This window comes from Oncorhynchus gorbuscha, linkage group LG02, assembly GCF_021184085.1.
Source record: "Oncorhynchus gorbuscha isolate QuinsamMale2020 ecotype Even-year linkage group LG02, OgorEven_v1.0, whole genome shotgun sequence".
NCBI lineage: Eukaryota > Metazoa > Chordata > Actinopteri > Salmoniformes > Salmonidae > Oncorhynchus > Oncorhynchus gorbuscha.
In genome coordinates this window covers 23,652,912-23,668,807 of record NC_060174.1, presented here as the reverse complement: position 1 = coordinate 23,668,807, position 15,896 = coordinate 23,652,912, and the positions used below count along the sequence as shown (strand labels likewise).

Here is a 15,896-nt window from a genome sequence, read left to right as displayed (position 1 = left end):
ATTTCACAAAAGAAAGTTTGATAAAACGGCAGTAGGGGTAAATCAGCACTTTAGCAATATGCATTAGTAGGCTGCTAGTCTTTCAACTGTTGTAAGACTTCAGATTTCTGCAGGCCTGTGAACAGTATATGCTGTGTTTCCCAGGCAGGGAGAAATATTGATGTTTATTACAAGGGCATATCAATCAGTCTGGGTGTACTCAAGGTGGTGCACATAAATATCCCACATCTGTAGCCCAGTAATTACTTCCTGGGAATGTGATGCACATGTAATGTCTGAGAAGGTTTGAAGGTGTGGAATAGGAATTAATTGACAGAAGAAAATGAGAGCAGGGAGGTGGTCTGACACCTTAACAATGCACTCACCAGTGATGCATTTTTTTTTTTTTTGGGGGGGGGGACAACATGGATTCCAATTGTAACATTTGGGAGAAAACAACTTTTGGTGCCTTGAGGCAGTTTTTAAATGGTGTTTTTGCTGTGCTTAGCTCTCTTAATTTCAGTGCTTTCTAAAATGTCATTGTTCAGACATCTATTACCTTGGACTTTATCCCTGTTTCACACACAGTTCTCTTGGGAACTTCCTGGTCCACACATGCTCTAGTTTCCCATTTCCTGGAATAGTTACCAATAAAATAACCTTTTTGACCCTTGCCAAATAATATTGCATTTAGTAAAAAAATAACTAACAATTGGTTGCTACAGTATTTGTCATTAATAATTTATCACCCCTCTGCAATTCCCCAATATATTGCTGCCAAGACCTGATTCATAAAAAAAAAAAAAATTATACTTCAATATTCTGTATGTGCTCTGGTTGTGTGTTTGCTCCCATTATTGAGCTCTAACTGTCAGATCAGAGACCGCAGGAAATCACAGCCTCCAGGACATGCGATTTCAATATCTGCAATATGAATATCTGGTGAGAAGCAGAGAGTGAGGGGGTTAGTGATAAGCTCACTGACATGCCTGTATAAGCCTTTTGTTTTGAGAGGGCCTGTTCCAAATGGACTTTGTTACACTGTAGTGTGGATATTACTGGGAGAAACAATATTTATAAGCAACAAAGACCAATGATTTTAATTTTTTGTGGATAAGGCCCAGTGGATCAAAGGGAATGCCGATGGCTATATGGTGCAGGTGATTATAAAGACAGGTTTCATTATGGCATATTTATCTGGGCTGGGAATGATTGCCTGCCTCACTCATACACAGAGGGACATCTGCTTCTACTTTTCCCCCTTTTGAGTTCATGCCAGTTGGAGAACCTTAGCATTCAACCCGAGTAGTGCTTTTTCTGCCAGGACTATGGCTTAATCCTCAGTGTTTTACAATGCCTGGTGTCTTATGAAGGAATGAAGGGAAAATTGTATATCATAAAAGTAACTTGTTATTGTATATTATAGAGAACATGAGTAGAGACCAAGTGTGCCATTGTTTAAAATGTTTTTTTTCTTAATTTTCTAAAAATAGTCCGGATGGCCATTTGATTAATTGTTCAGCAATCTTATGGCTTGGGGTTAGTAGCTGTTAAGGAGCCTTTTGGTCCTAAACTTGGTGCTCCGGTACCGCTTGTTGTGCAGTAGCAGAGAGAGAAGTGCATGACTTTGGTGACTGGAGTCTTTGACAATTTTTGACACCGCCTAGTATATAGGTCCTGGATGTCAGGAAGGTCCTGGATGTCAGGAAGCTTGGGCCGTCCTGGATGTCAGGATGTACTGGGCCGTTCGCATGACCCTCTGTAGCGCCTTACGGTCAGATGCCGAGCAGTTACCATACCAGGCGGTGATGCAACCAGGACCCATGCCAAGTCTTTTCAGTCTCCTGGCGGGGAAAGGTGTGGTCGTGCCCTCTTCACAACTGTCTTGGTGTGTTTGGACCATGATAATTTGTTGGTGATGTGGACACCAAAGCATTGAACTCTCGACCCGCTCCACTTCAGCCCCGTTGATGTTAATTTCCTATAGTCCACGATCAGCTCCTTTGTCTTGCTCACATTGAGGGAGAGGTTGTTGTCCTGGCACCACCCTGCCAGATCTCTGACCTCCCTATAGTCCGTCTCATTGTTGTCGGTGATCTGGCCTACCACTGTTGTGTCGTCAGCAAACTTAATGATGGTGTTGGAATTGTGCTTGGCCACGTAGTCGTGGGGTGAACATGGAGTACAGGAGGGGAAAGGCACCCCTGAGGGGCCCCAGTGTTGAAGATCAGCGTGGCAGATGTGTTGTTGCCTACCCTTACCACTTGGGGGCGGCCCATCAGGAAATCCAGGATCCAGTAGCAGAGGGAAGTCTTTAGTCCAGGTGGGAAAGGGTAGTGTGGAGTGCGATTGAGATTGCGTGATCTGTTTGGGCAGTATGCGAATTGGAGTGGGTCTAGGGTTTCCGGCATGATGGTGTTGTGAGCCATGGCCATCCTTTCAAAGCCACCTCATGGCTACTGACTGCTACGGGGCAGTAATCATTTAGGCAGGTTGCCTTCGATTTTTTTGGGCACAGAGACGATGGTGCTCTTGTTGACACATGTAGGTATTATAGACTGGGGAAAGATTGAAAATGTCAGTGAAGACATTATGGGCTAAGTGTAGTGTCAGCTAGGCAAATCAAAGTGCAACACATTTGGAGACTGATACTGTTAGGTAATATATTTATAAATGTTATTTCACCTTTATTTAACCAGGTAGGCTAGTTGAGAACAAGCTCTCATTTACAACTGCAACCTGGCCAAGATAAAGCAAAGCAGTGCAACACAGAGTTGCACTGGAATAAACAAACACAAAGTGAGGGGGGAAAGTATTTGATCCCCTGCTGATTTTGTATGTTTGCCCACTGACAAAAATAATCCATCTATAATTTTAATGGTAGGTTTATTTGAACATTTTTGACATGTGTTTTTCTGGATTTTTGTTTTGTTTTTCTGTCTCTCACTGTTCAAAGAAACCTACCATTAAAATTATAGACTGATCATTTCTTAGTCAGTGGGCAAACATACAAAATCAGTTGGGGATGAAATACTTTCCCCCCTCACTGTACAGTCAATAACACAATAGAAAAAGTATATATACAGTGTGTGCAAAAGAGGTAAGATAAGGGACGTAAAGGCAATAAATAGGCCACAGTGGTGAAATAATTACAATATAGCAATTAAGCACTGGAGTGATAGATGTGCAGAATAGGTAATGCTAAAAAAAAATAAAGGGTTAAGCATGCCAAATATCCTCTGGGAGGATGGAGTAAAGCCTACATGGCCATTTGTTGTAAAGGAAGTGTACAACCCTATAGCCTACCCTTATTGAGAAGTGGATGTTAGTCTTCTGATCAATCATCCTAAACTGGACCAAAAAGGACTCAATTTGTCACTTTGTTTTCACATCCACTGTAGTGGATCAAAAGTCAAAATGATTCTCACTTTAAGTTGTTTTGTGTTTTTAAGCTAAGAAGAAATAATTTCAATATTTACTACTTTGGTATACTGTCAAATATTGATTGATATAATCTAGTTTGTGACAGAACACTACATGACCAAATGTATGTGGACACTTGCTCATCAAACATCTCAGTCCAAAATCATGGGCATTATTATGGCGTTGGTCCCACCCCCCACCCCCCCTTTGCTGCTCTAACAGCCTCCACTCTTCTGGGAAGGCTTTCCACTAGATGTTGGAACATTGCTGTGGGGACTTGCTTCCATTCAGCCACAAGAGCATTGGTGAGGTCGGGCACTGATGTTGGGCGATTAGGCCTGGCACGCAGTCTGCATTCAAATTTATCCCAAAGGTGTTTGTTTGGAGTTGAGGTCAGGGCTCTGTGCAGTCAAGTTCTTCCACATTGATCTCTACAAACCATGTCTTCATGGACCTCACTTTGAGTACAGGGGAATTGTCATACTGAAGCACAGAATCCTATAGAATGTCATTGTATGCTGTCGTGTTTATTTCCCTTCACTAGAACTAAGGGGCCTAGCCCGAACCATGAAAAACAGACCAACCCCAGACCATTATTCCTCCACCAAACTTGACAGTTGACACTGCATTCGGGCCGGTAGCGTTCTCCTGGCATCCACCAAACCCAGATTTGTCCGTCGGACTACCAGATGGTGAAGCATCACTTCAGAAAGCATGTTTCGGCTGCTTGTCCATGGAAACCCATTTCATGACGCTCCTGACGAACAGTTATTGTGCTGACCAGTTATTGTGCTGAAGTTGCTTCCACATGCAGTTTGGAACTTGGGAAGTGAGTGTTGCAACTAGATGATTTTTAAGTGCTATGCGCTTCAGCACTCAGTGGTTTGTGTGGCCTACCACTTTGTGGCTGAGCCGTTGTTGCTCCTAGAGGTTTCCACTTCACAATAACAGCATTTACACTTGGCCGGGGCAGCTATTGCAGGGCATACATTTTAAGAAATGACTTGTTCTAAAGGTGGCATTCTATGAAGGTGCTATGTTAAGTCACTGATCTCTTCAGTAAGGCCATTCTACTGCCAATGTTTGTCCATGGCGATTGCATGGCTGTGTGCTCGGTTTCATATACCTGTCAGCAACTGGTGTGGCTGAAATAGTCAAATCCACTCATTTTAAAGGCATGTCACATATATTTATATATATATATATATATATGTTCCACCCCTTTAGAATTAGTGGATTTTACTATTTCAGACACACCAGTTGCTGACAGGTATATGAAAACTACTATATAGAGAGTACTTGTGAGATTTTTTTTATTTAACTAGGCAAGTCAGTTAAGGACAAATTCTTATTTACAATAATGGCCTACCCTGGTCCAACCCTAACCCGGACGACGCCTGGCCAATTGTGCGCCGCCCTATGGGACTCCCAGTCACGGCCGGTTGTGATACAGCCTGGAATCGAGCCAGGGTCTGTAGTGACGCTTCTAACACTGAAATGCAGTGCCTTAGACCGCTAAATTAATTTGTGACATTAGATATGTGCTTTTAAAAAAAAGGTGCAACTATAATTTAAAAACTATCAAGTGAAACACCACGGGCATAAAATAACCGTATGTCTAGTGACGTCGTCCTTTTTCCGCTGTCATTCTCGTTTGTGCCTCCACGATGAAGGCAGGCAGGCAGGCGGGAGTAGCGTTCCAACAAAAGTATCGACCAAGACAGTCGCTCGGATTATAACTTTATTTTGCACAAATAACCAGAAGAATGGAGTCGGAGTTATGGAATTAAAGCTACGAGCAATTGCAATGGACGTTTTTCTCGTGGAATTACTGTTTTATAGTAGCTTGCTCTCTGTAGTTAATGGTAAGTAGCGACTTTTATTGTTCTGACTTTGCTCCGAGTTTACAAAGTTTTAATATGTTTTTTTAGAAAACACTGGGAAGCAATGTGGCTTTAGTTACGTGAATGTGTCTCGCTAGAGGTCGGTAGTTATAATAGCCATAATTAAGTTATCCATTTGTGTTTTAAAGTTAAATGGGCATGTATTTTCGTATATTTTCTTTAAATATACGTTTGAGCCTTTTCTTAACAAGTTGAATACTCACTCCGTGGCAAGGCTATCGCAGGAGTTCACTCAAGTCTAAACTTTCTCGCGTTTTCAATTGATCAGAAGAGTGAAATTTTGCAAAATAGGAATTTTGACTATTTATCCCAACTTTACTTAATTCTTGCGGGGTACAGCAAAAGTTCATTTTAGAGCCTATACTCGGAGGCCTCAATGCACTGCGATTGATCGCCGGTGTCGGGTGTCATAAGGACACTGTTTCTGCTTGAAAGTGTGCAAGGTTTGTGGAAAGGAACGACGTTATTTCTCTGATTTCTTTCCACACACTTTGTTTTGGAGTAGCAAAATATAGGCCTACAGAATGTCCCAATGAGATAGGTGAGACAGTCTTGATGGGCACAAATATTTCGGAATACAAATATACATTTTAGTTATTTTGTAAGATGTAAACCACTAGCAAAATGCATAACAAACCTTTCACCAATTACATTCCATATCTAATACAAGTCTACAAGTGGGACTAGGTCTATAGAGTTCCTGGTTATTTTGGTGCATCTTTTGTCTACTACACTGTTATAGGTCCCATACAAATATTTGTATGCACTATTAGACAGCTGTTGACTATGGATGAGTTTGCACTATAGACGAATGGACTGTATGGATACAATTAGTTAATCTTTGATCAAATACCTAGGCTGGCTATGTCTAGGAATCAATCAATCAAGTATTTCTGTATGCAGTGTACTTGCATGATAAGGCCTGCACATCAAGTGCAGTAGACAACAATTTCCAAAAGTTGGAGAAGTTGAAATAGAATCTTTTTCGGTTTAATGGCCGTTCTTCTTTCAAGTTGAAAATGGCAGATTAGGTCATGTTTTTAAAGCCCACAATGAATTTGTTGATCCATTTTCCTGGCATTGATTTGGGTGAATTTTCATATAGAGTGTGTTATCATGAAATACTCTCTTTCGCCAACTGTTAATTTAGTTACACCCATGGGTCACTGCTACGGTATAAGCAGTGTGTATCAACCTAAGAAAAAATCTCAGTGTGTGACTTTGACAGAATTTAGGGAGGGGGTGAGTGGATGTAATACACACTCACAGGCTAAAACACAAAACATGTGTCATTAAACACCAGTCAAGCCAAACACGCAGTGCTGTGTGTAGAGAGAAGCCCTATATTGTCCTGTGACTTGTATCAATCATTGTTTATTAAAAAAATAAGCCAATATATTTTGTATGATTTTATAAAAGTTTTAAAACTCACATCTCACATTACACATCCCAGGTAAGATTCAGCCCGTAGATCACTTCAGTGTTTAACATTTAAAAAATATGTTTGACCATGTTATGTAATTGTGTTGCTTTCTTGCAACTGCATGTTATCATTAATCAATCCTTTCATACCTACGCTATTTACACAATAGATCTGAGTTTTGGCTACTTTTAAAAATAAAGCATGGCAGTGTATGGAAAAATTAGCTTGTCTTGAGGTGTGGATGTTATTCAATTCCATGGGTGAAGAATGTATAGCTATGGATTAAATGTTTTTCCATTTAAAAAAAAAACTTTTGAAATACAAGTAGGTTATTGGTTTAATTTCATCTGGGGATTTAGAGAGGACGTTTTGTGGAAAGTCTACTCAGTAGCAGGCTGTCTTGATTTCCCCTTGATCTCCCACACTCCTTTCCCCAACACCTAGGCCTACTCTTCCTCTGTCCTCAACTCCACACACCCAGACACTGCACAGCGCTGATAAGGCTTTAGAGTTGGTCTTCCTTCCAGCCAGAACAAAACAATAGAAGAAGAGTTAGGGAATCACTTCTCAAGCTGGGCACAGTGCTAGAGCAATGGAGGCTTTCTACCTTTCCTTTCAGGACCCTGTGAAGATGCTGGAGGAAACGGGTACAAAAGTATCTATATCCACAGTAAAACAAGTCCAATATCGACATAACCTGAAAGGCCGCTCAGCAAGGAAGAAGCCACTGCTCCAAAACCGCCATAAAAAAAGCCAGACTACAGTTTGCAACTGCACATGGGGACAAAGATTGTACTTTTTGAGAAATGTCCTCTGGTCTGATGAAACAAATATAGAACTAATTGGCCATAAGGACTAGAGGTTGACCGACTGATTTTTCAACGCCGATACTGATTATTGGAGGACCAAAAAAAGCTCATACCAATTAATCAGACAATTTTATTTATTTATTTATTTGTAATAATGACAATTACAACAATACTGAATGAACACTTATTTTAACTCAATATAATACATCAATAAAATCAATTTAGCCTCAAATAAATAATGAAACATGTTAAATTTGGTTTAAATAATGCAAAAACAAAGTGTTGGAGAAGAAAGTGCAATATATGCCATGTAAGAAAGCTAACGTTTAAGTTCCTTGCTCAGAACATGAGAACATATGAAAGTTGGTGGTTCTTTTTAACATGAGTCTTCAATATTCCCAGGTAAGAAGTTTTAGGTTGTAGTTATTATAGGAATTATAGGACTATTTCTCTCTATACCATTTGTATTTCATATACCTTTGACTATTGGATATTCTTATAGGCAGTTTAGTATTGCCAGTGTAACAGTATAGCTTCCGTACCTCTCCTCGCTCCTACCTGGGCTCGAACCAGGAACACAACGACAACAGCCACCCTCGAATCAGCGTTACCCATGCAGAGCAAGGGGAACAACCACTCCAAGTCTCAGAGCGAGTGACGTTTGAAACGCTATTAGCGCGCACCCCGCTAACTAGCTAGACATTTCACATCACATCGTTACACCAGCCTAATCTCGGGAGTCGATAGGCTTGAAGTCATAAACAGCAGAGCTGCTGGCAAAACGCACAAAAGTGCTGTTTGAATGAATGCTTATGCGCCCTCTGGTGCCTACCATTGCTCAGTCAGACTGCTCTATCAAATCATAGACTTAATTATAACATAACACACAGAAATGCGAGCCTTAGGTCAATAATATGGTCGAATCCGGAAACTATCATCTCGAAAACAAGACGTTTATTCTTTCAGTGAAATACGGAACCGTTCCGTATTTTATCTAACTGGTGGCATCCATCAGTCTAAATATTCATGTTACATTGCACAACCTTCAATGTTATGTCATAATTATGTAAAATTCTGGCAAATTAGGCGGCCCAAACTGTTGCATATACACTGACTCTGCATTCAATGAACGCAAGAGAAGTGACACAATTTCGCCTGGTTAATATTGCTTGCTAACCTGGATTTATTTGAGCTAAATATGCAGGTTTAAAAATATATACTTCTGTGTATTGATTTTAAGAAAGGCATTGATGTTTATGGTTAGGTACACATTGGAGCAACTATACGCACCGCATCGATTATATGCAACACAGGACACGCTAGATAAACTAGAAATATCATCAACCATGTGTAGTTAACTAGTGATTATGATTGATTGTTTTTTATAAGATAAGTTTAATGCTAGCTAGCAACTTACCGTGGCTTACTGCATTCGTGTAACAGGCAGGCTCCTTGTGGAGTGCAATGTAATCAGGTGGTTAGAGCGTTGGACAAGTTAACTGTAAGGTTGCAAGATTGAATCCCCGAGCTGATAAGGTAAAAATCTGTCGTTCTGCCTCCTGAACAAGGAAGTTAACCCAACGTTCCTAGGCCGTCATTGAAAATAAGAATGTGTTCTTAACCTCTTGGTCCTACCTGGCACGCAGGCGTCCCATCTAGAGCTCTGGAAATGCAAATGCGCTACGCTAAATGCGAATAGTATTAGTTAAAACTCAAACGTTCATTAAAATACACATGCAGGGTATTGAATTAAAGCTACACTCGTTGTGAATCCAGGCAACAAGTCAGATTTTTAAAATGCTTTTCGGCGAAAGCATGAGAAGCTATTATCTGATAGCATGTAACACCCCAAAAGACCCGCAGGGGACGTAAACAAAATAATTAGCATAGTCGTCGCTAAACAAACCGCACAAATAAAATATAAAACATTCATTACCTTTGACCATCTTCTTTGTTGGCACTCCTAGGTGTCCCATAATCACTATTGGGTCTTTTTTTCGATTAAATCGGTCCATATATAGCCTAGATATCGATCTATGAAGACAGTGTGATAAACGGAAAAAAATAGCGTTTCATAACGTAACGTCATTTTTTAAAATTCAAAAAGTCGACGATAAACTTTCACAAAACACTTCGAAATACTTTTGTAATGCAACTTTGGTATTAGTACACGTTAATAAGCGATACAATTAATCAGGAGGCGATGTCAATTCTATAGGTGTCTGTTTCGAAAAAATGTCTTGGAGAGAGCTCGACCAAAACATCCGGTCGGAGACCGGAGGGAATCGATTCCCTTGATTCGGTTAGACCAATAATCAATTGTGAATCAAATGACAAGACTCTAGACAACTTGTGGAAGCTGTAGGCACTGCAACCTCGGGCTCATTTAATTCGATTCACTTTGAACAATTCCTTGAAGTCTCGGATGGATATTTATTTCCATTTTCAGTGATCAGATATTCCTGCACTTTTCGATGAAACGCACGTTCTGTTATAGTCACAGCCGTGATTTAACCAGTTTTATAAACGTCTGAGTGTTTTCTATCCACACATACTAATCATATGCATATACTATATTCCTGGCCTGAGTAGCAGGGCGCTGAAATGTTGTGCGATTTTTAACAGAATGTTCGAAAAAGTAGAGGGTCGACTTAACAGGTTAACTAACTTGCCTAGTTAAATAAAGATTAAATAATAAAGGTGTAAAAAAATAAATAATAATCTGCCAAATCAGTGTCCAAAAATACAGATTTCCGATTGTTATGGAAACTTGAAATCGGCCATTCCGATTAATCGGTCGACCTCTAATAAGGACCATCGTTATGTTTGGAGGAAATATGGGGAGGCTTACAAGCCCGAAGAACACCATCCCAACTGTGAAGCATGGGGGTGGCAGCATCATGCTGTGGGGTTGCTTTGCTGCAGGAGGGACTGGTGCACTTCACAAAATAGATGGCGTCATGAGGGAGGGAAATTGTCGATATATTGAAGCAACATCTCAAGACATCAGTCAGGAAGTTAAAGCTTGGTCGCAAATGGGTCTTCCAAATGGACAATGACCCCAAGCATACTTCCAATGTTCTGGCAAAATGGCTTAAGGACAACAAAGTCAAGGTATTGGAGTGGCCATCACAAAGCCCTGACCTCAATCCCATAGAAAATTGGTGGGCAGAACTGAAAAAGTGTGTGCGCGCAAGGAGGCCTACAAACCTGACTCAGTTACACTCAGAATTCACCCAACTTATTGTGGGAAGCTTGTGGAAGGCTACCTGACACGTTTCACCCAAGTTAAACTATTTAATGGCAATGCTACCAAATACTAACTGAGTGCATGTAAACTTCTTACCCACTGGGAATGTGATCAAAGAAATAAAAGCTGAAACAAATAATTCTCTCTACTATTATTCTGACATTTCACATTCCTAAAATAAAGTGGTGAACTTAACTGACTTAAGACATTGCATTTTTACAAGGATTAAATGCCAGTAATTGTGAAATACTGAGTTTAAATGTATTTGGCAAAGGTGTATGTAACCTTCCGACTTCAACTGTACATATTACCTTGCAGTCAATAGTCCGTCTACAAATGATTTGTAGTTATGTTCCGGCCCCCCGACCATCCGCTCAAGAAAAATAAGTCCCCCGGGTGAATCTATTGAATCTATTTAATGATCCCTGTTCTAGTGTATATAGAGTTGATAGAGAGTTAACCCTCACCGGTTAGACCTAGATGTTAGTGCTGAGTTAAGCTACAGCCGGATAATCCTGCTGGTGGAGCCACTTGAACATGATGATGGTAAAATAAGGAACCACATTCTTCTGAGTGAATGATCGTGCCCAGAGGCCAGTCATGGATGTTTAGGAAAGAGCTGGCATTGTTTTTTGTTGTGAGACTGGCTTTCTCCTTGGCCCTGCCTCTTGGGTTGTGGCAGAGACCGAGTGCGACTGCTTTGCAGGATGTGGAGTGGACAGGCCTGGCTGCTGCCTCTGCTCTGTTCTCATAAAAAGATCAGCTGTTGTGGAGAGATTGATCTTTGTAATCCCCGCTGTATGCACTGGGGGCTGAGGTGTCAAGAATCCTCACTGATGGCTTTCATTGGTCTCTCCCTGGTCCTCCACATTCTGCTGTCTTGTTAGGAATGCCTTTGGATTACCACTGCTGCATATTTATTTTTAACACGCCAATACACACAACCACTTAGGACTTCTTCTACACTACATCCTTAAGATCTCATAAGAAGTATGTAGGCTACTTGTTGTATGCCAAGTGTTGAGTATGCCTATTTTCTAGAGGCAGCGTTTCTGTGATTGTAGCTTTTCTAGAGCATAGGTCTAGTTATCCTGTACCTTTTTTAGGGATTGATACTGTGTTCATTGTGTTCTTGTGTTCCTATGTTCCTCTGTAGGTCTTACTTATCCTCTTTCAGTTTTGACCTATGGACCTGTGATTCAGGGCAGAAAGGAAAGAGGCACACATGGCCTTATGGTAGAATTAGGCTATGACTTGTGGCTTTACATCTAACATCAAATTGTATTGGTCACATACACATGGTTAGCAGATGATATTGCGTGTGTAGCGAAATGGTTGTGCTTCTCGTTCAGACAGTGCAGCAATATCTAACGTGTAATCTAACAATTCCACAACAACTACCTAATACACACCAATCTAAGTAAAGGAATGGAATAAGAATGTATATACATGTAAATATATGGATGAGCAATGACAGAGCGGCATAGGCAAGATGCAATTGATGGTATGAATCAAATCAAATCAAATTTATTTATATAGCCCTTCGTACATCAGCTGATATCTCAAAGTGCTGTACAGAAACCCAGCCTAAAACCCCAAACAGCAAACAATGCAGGTGTAAAAGCACGGTGGCTAGGAAAAACTCCCTAGAAAGGCCAAAACCTAGGAAGAAACCTAGAGAGGAACCGGGCTATGTGGGGTGGCCAGTCCTCTTCTGGCTGTGCCGGGTAGAGATTATAACAGAACATGACCAAGATGTTCAAATGTTCATAAATGACCAGCATGGTCAAATAATAATAAGGCAGAACAGTTGAAACTGGAGCAGCAGCACAGTCAGGTGGACTGGGGACAGCAAGGAGCCATGTCAGGTAGTCCTGGGGCACGGTCCTAGGGCTCAGGTCCTGGAATTAAGCATATGTGGGGTGGCCAGTCCTCTTCTGGCTGTGTGGAGATTATAACAGAACGTGGCCAAGATGTTCAAATGTTCATAAATGACCAGCATGGTTGAATAATAGTAAGGCAGAACAGTTGAAACTGGAGCAGGAGCATGGCCAGGTGGACTGGGGACAGCAAGGAGTCCTCATGTCAGGTAGTCCTGGGACATGGTCCTGGGACATGGTCCTATGAAAATACAGTATATACATGAAATGAGTAATGCAAGATATATGTAAACATTATTAAAATGGCCAATGATTTCAAATCTGTATTTCGGCAACAAACTCTGTGGTAGTGATGTCTGTTTAACAGTCTGATGGCCTTGTTATAGAAGCTGTTTTCAGTCTCTCGGTCACAGCTTTGATGCACCTGTACTGACCTCGCCTTCTAGTGAACAGGCAGTGGCTCGGGTGGTTGTTTTCCTTGATCTTTTTGGCCTTCCTGTGACATCAGGTGATGTAGGTGACCTGGAGGGCAGGTAGTTTTCCCCCAGTGATGCGTTGTGCAGACAGCACCACCCTCTGGAGAGCCTTGCGGTTGTGAGCAGTGCAGTTGCCGTACCAGGCGGTGATACAGCTCGACAGGATGCTCTCAATTGTGCATCTGTAAAAGTTTGAGGATTTTTAAGACAAATTTCTTCAGCCTCCTAAGGTTGAAGAGGCGCTGTTGTGCCTTCACTACATTGTCTGTGTGGGTGGACCATTTCAGTTTGTCCGTGATGTGTATGCCGAGGAACTTAAACCTTTCCACCTTCTCCACTGCTGTCCTGTCGCATGTTGATTTTGTCCAACCACACCAGACGCAATCAGGACACGCAGGTTGAAATATCAAAACGAACTCTGAAACAACTATATTCATTTGGGGACAGGTCGAAAAGCATTAAACATGTGAATTTAGCAAGCTAGCTAGATTAACATTGGGTTGCTATTTTACCTGAAATGGACATGGTACTCTACTCCGACAATTAATCCACCGATAAAAGGGTAAAAGTTTGTTTCTAGTAATCTCTCCTCCTCCAGGCTTCTTGTTCCTTGGACTTTATATGGCGGTTGGCAACCAACTTGAAGGTGCACTACCAACTGGACTTGAGCAAAACCCCCACCTGTGGACGTCGGGCCCTCATACCACCCTCATGGAGTCTGTTTCTGACCGTTTGAGCAGACGCATGCACATTTGTGGCCTGCTGGAGGTCATTTTGCAGGGCTTTGGCAGAGCTCCTCCAGCTCCTCCTTGCACAAAGGCGGAGGTAGCGGTCCTGCTGCTGGGTTGTTGCCCTCCTACGGCCTCCTCCACGTCTCCTGATGTACTGGCCTGTCTCCTGGTAGCGCCTCCATGCTCTGGACACTACGCAGACAGACACAGCAAACCTTCTTGCCACAGCTCGCATTGATGTTCCATCCTGGATGAGCTGCACTACCTGAGCCACTTGTGTGGGTTGTAGACTCCGTCTCATGCTACCACTAGAGTGAAAGCACCGCCAGCATTCAAAAGGGACCAAAACATCAGCCAGGAAGCATAGGAACTGAGAAGTGGTCTGTGGTCACCACCTGCAGAACCACTCCTTTATTGGGGGTGTCTTGCTAATTGCCTATAATTTCCACCTGTTGTCTATTCCATTTGCACAACAGCATGTGCAATTTATTGTCAATCAGTGTTGCTTCCTAAATGGACAGTTTGATTTCACAGAAATGTGATTGACTTGGAGTTACATTGTGTTGTTTAAGTGTTCCCTTTATTGTTTTGAGCAGTGTATTTCTTCTGCATTTTAACACTTATTTTCTGGTAGATGTTTTACCAGAAATCAAAGACTTTGCATTTTCCTAATTATTTGGATGGAAAATGGTATAAAAAAATGAGCCTTTAAAATAAAATTGATTCTTAGTTTTCATTTGACACCTACATTGACATTTGTCAATATTTCCGCTTTGAAAATGTGGCGCCGGACAACATGACCAGAAAGATAAAAATTTTAACGGCCATTTGAGAAATTTACCGGACCCATATGCATTGCTCAGAATGACAGAAATCCCATTTAGATTATGGCAATGCATTTTAACAGAACGTGCAACTCCTGTTCCGTATGTGACCGAGATTAAAATCTCTTATACATGCGGGCTTCAATTACCAGTTAAAAAATAAATAAAATTGTAGCTATTTTTAATCATGCACCAAAATGTTTTTTAACATGCGATTGCATTTAGAATTGTTGCGCAATGAATGTTCTTATAAAAGCACGTTTTATTACAGGAGGAGAAATCCCATTCAAAATACGCTCTCTGTATGCTGTCTGCGTGTGATAGTTGTGTTGGATAAATAAGATACATGATGACTAACAAAAATACACACAAATAACCTATCAACTGATAAGCATGACTGTCAAACGTATTTCCATTGATGAATAAGAAGCATTATCTTGCAAAGGGATTTTTTTTCTGCTGGTCATTTTGTCCGTAAACAATTTGTTAGTTCAGTAATAGGGAAAAAAAAAAGGAAAAAGCTGCCAGTTGCCAGCCAACGGAAACCCTGGCTACGATGAACTTCACATGTTGGTGCTCATGGGTCCTTTTAGATGGAAATACTTTAAAAAAACTCTATTAGGCCAAGTACAGATTTTTATGCTCTTTAACAAAAGTCTATTCAAGTGGCAGAGAGTTGACACCATAAGTTTTCTATTACTATGCCACTCAGTCTTATTCATATATATTAAACTGGTGCATTGGAGTAACTGTCCCAGTGAGGCGCTGTGCTGTGGTGGAAACCAATGATGGCTCTTGTCTGGTGTTTTGGTGCTTAGTTACCTGACATGCTGGTAAACCACAGCGTGGCACACCTAACCCACAGCCCTCTCTCCTCTTTTCTCTGCAGGCATTGTATCAGTACTGTCTGCATGTGATGACATCAGTCTGTGTGCATGCATCCAATGCCTCCATCCCACTCAAAAGTCACTGAGGCACCACTTACTTACTGGGTGGCACATTATGCAATCCAGCCTTTGGCTTTCACTCTCATTGCGGAATATCTAACTCGATTCTAAATGTAACTAACATGAACTGTCATGGAATTCTCTGCTTAGTTACTTTTCAACCTTGGTAGGTGGCTGTACTAAATGAGAATAGTGTGTATGGCTGTGTACCTATTCTTTAATGTAATGTATTTCTTCTAATTTTCCTCAG

At 41.2% G+C, this 15,896-nt stretch overlaps 1 protein-coding gene across 1 annotated transcript in view; it reads left to right on the top strand.

Annotated features, from left to right (window-relative positions):
* The first annotated feature begins 4,899 nt into the window (after positions 1–4,899).
* The window catches only part of LOC123999421 (low-density lipoprotein receptor-related protein 5-like), an 80,312-nt gene continuing 69,315 nt past the window's right edge, over positions 4,900–15,896 (top strand). The window contains exon 1 of the mRNA XM_046305208.1: positions 4,900–5,267. Coding sequence (XP_046161164.1) covers positions 5,183–5,267 — 85 coding nt within the window. The 5' untranslated portion in view covers positions 4,900–5,182. The remainder of the gene's footprint in view (positions 5,268–15,896) is intronic.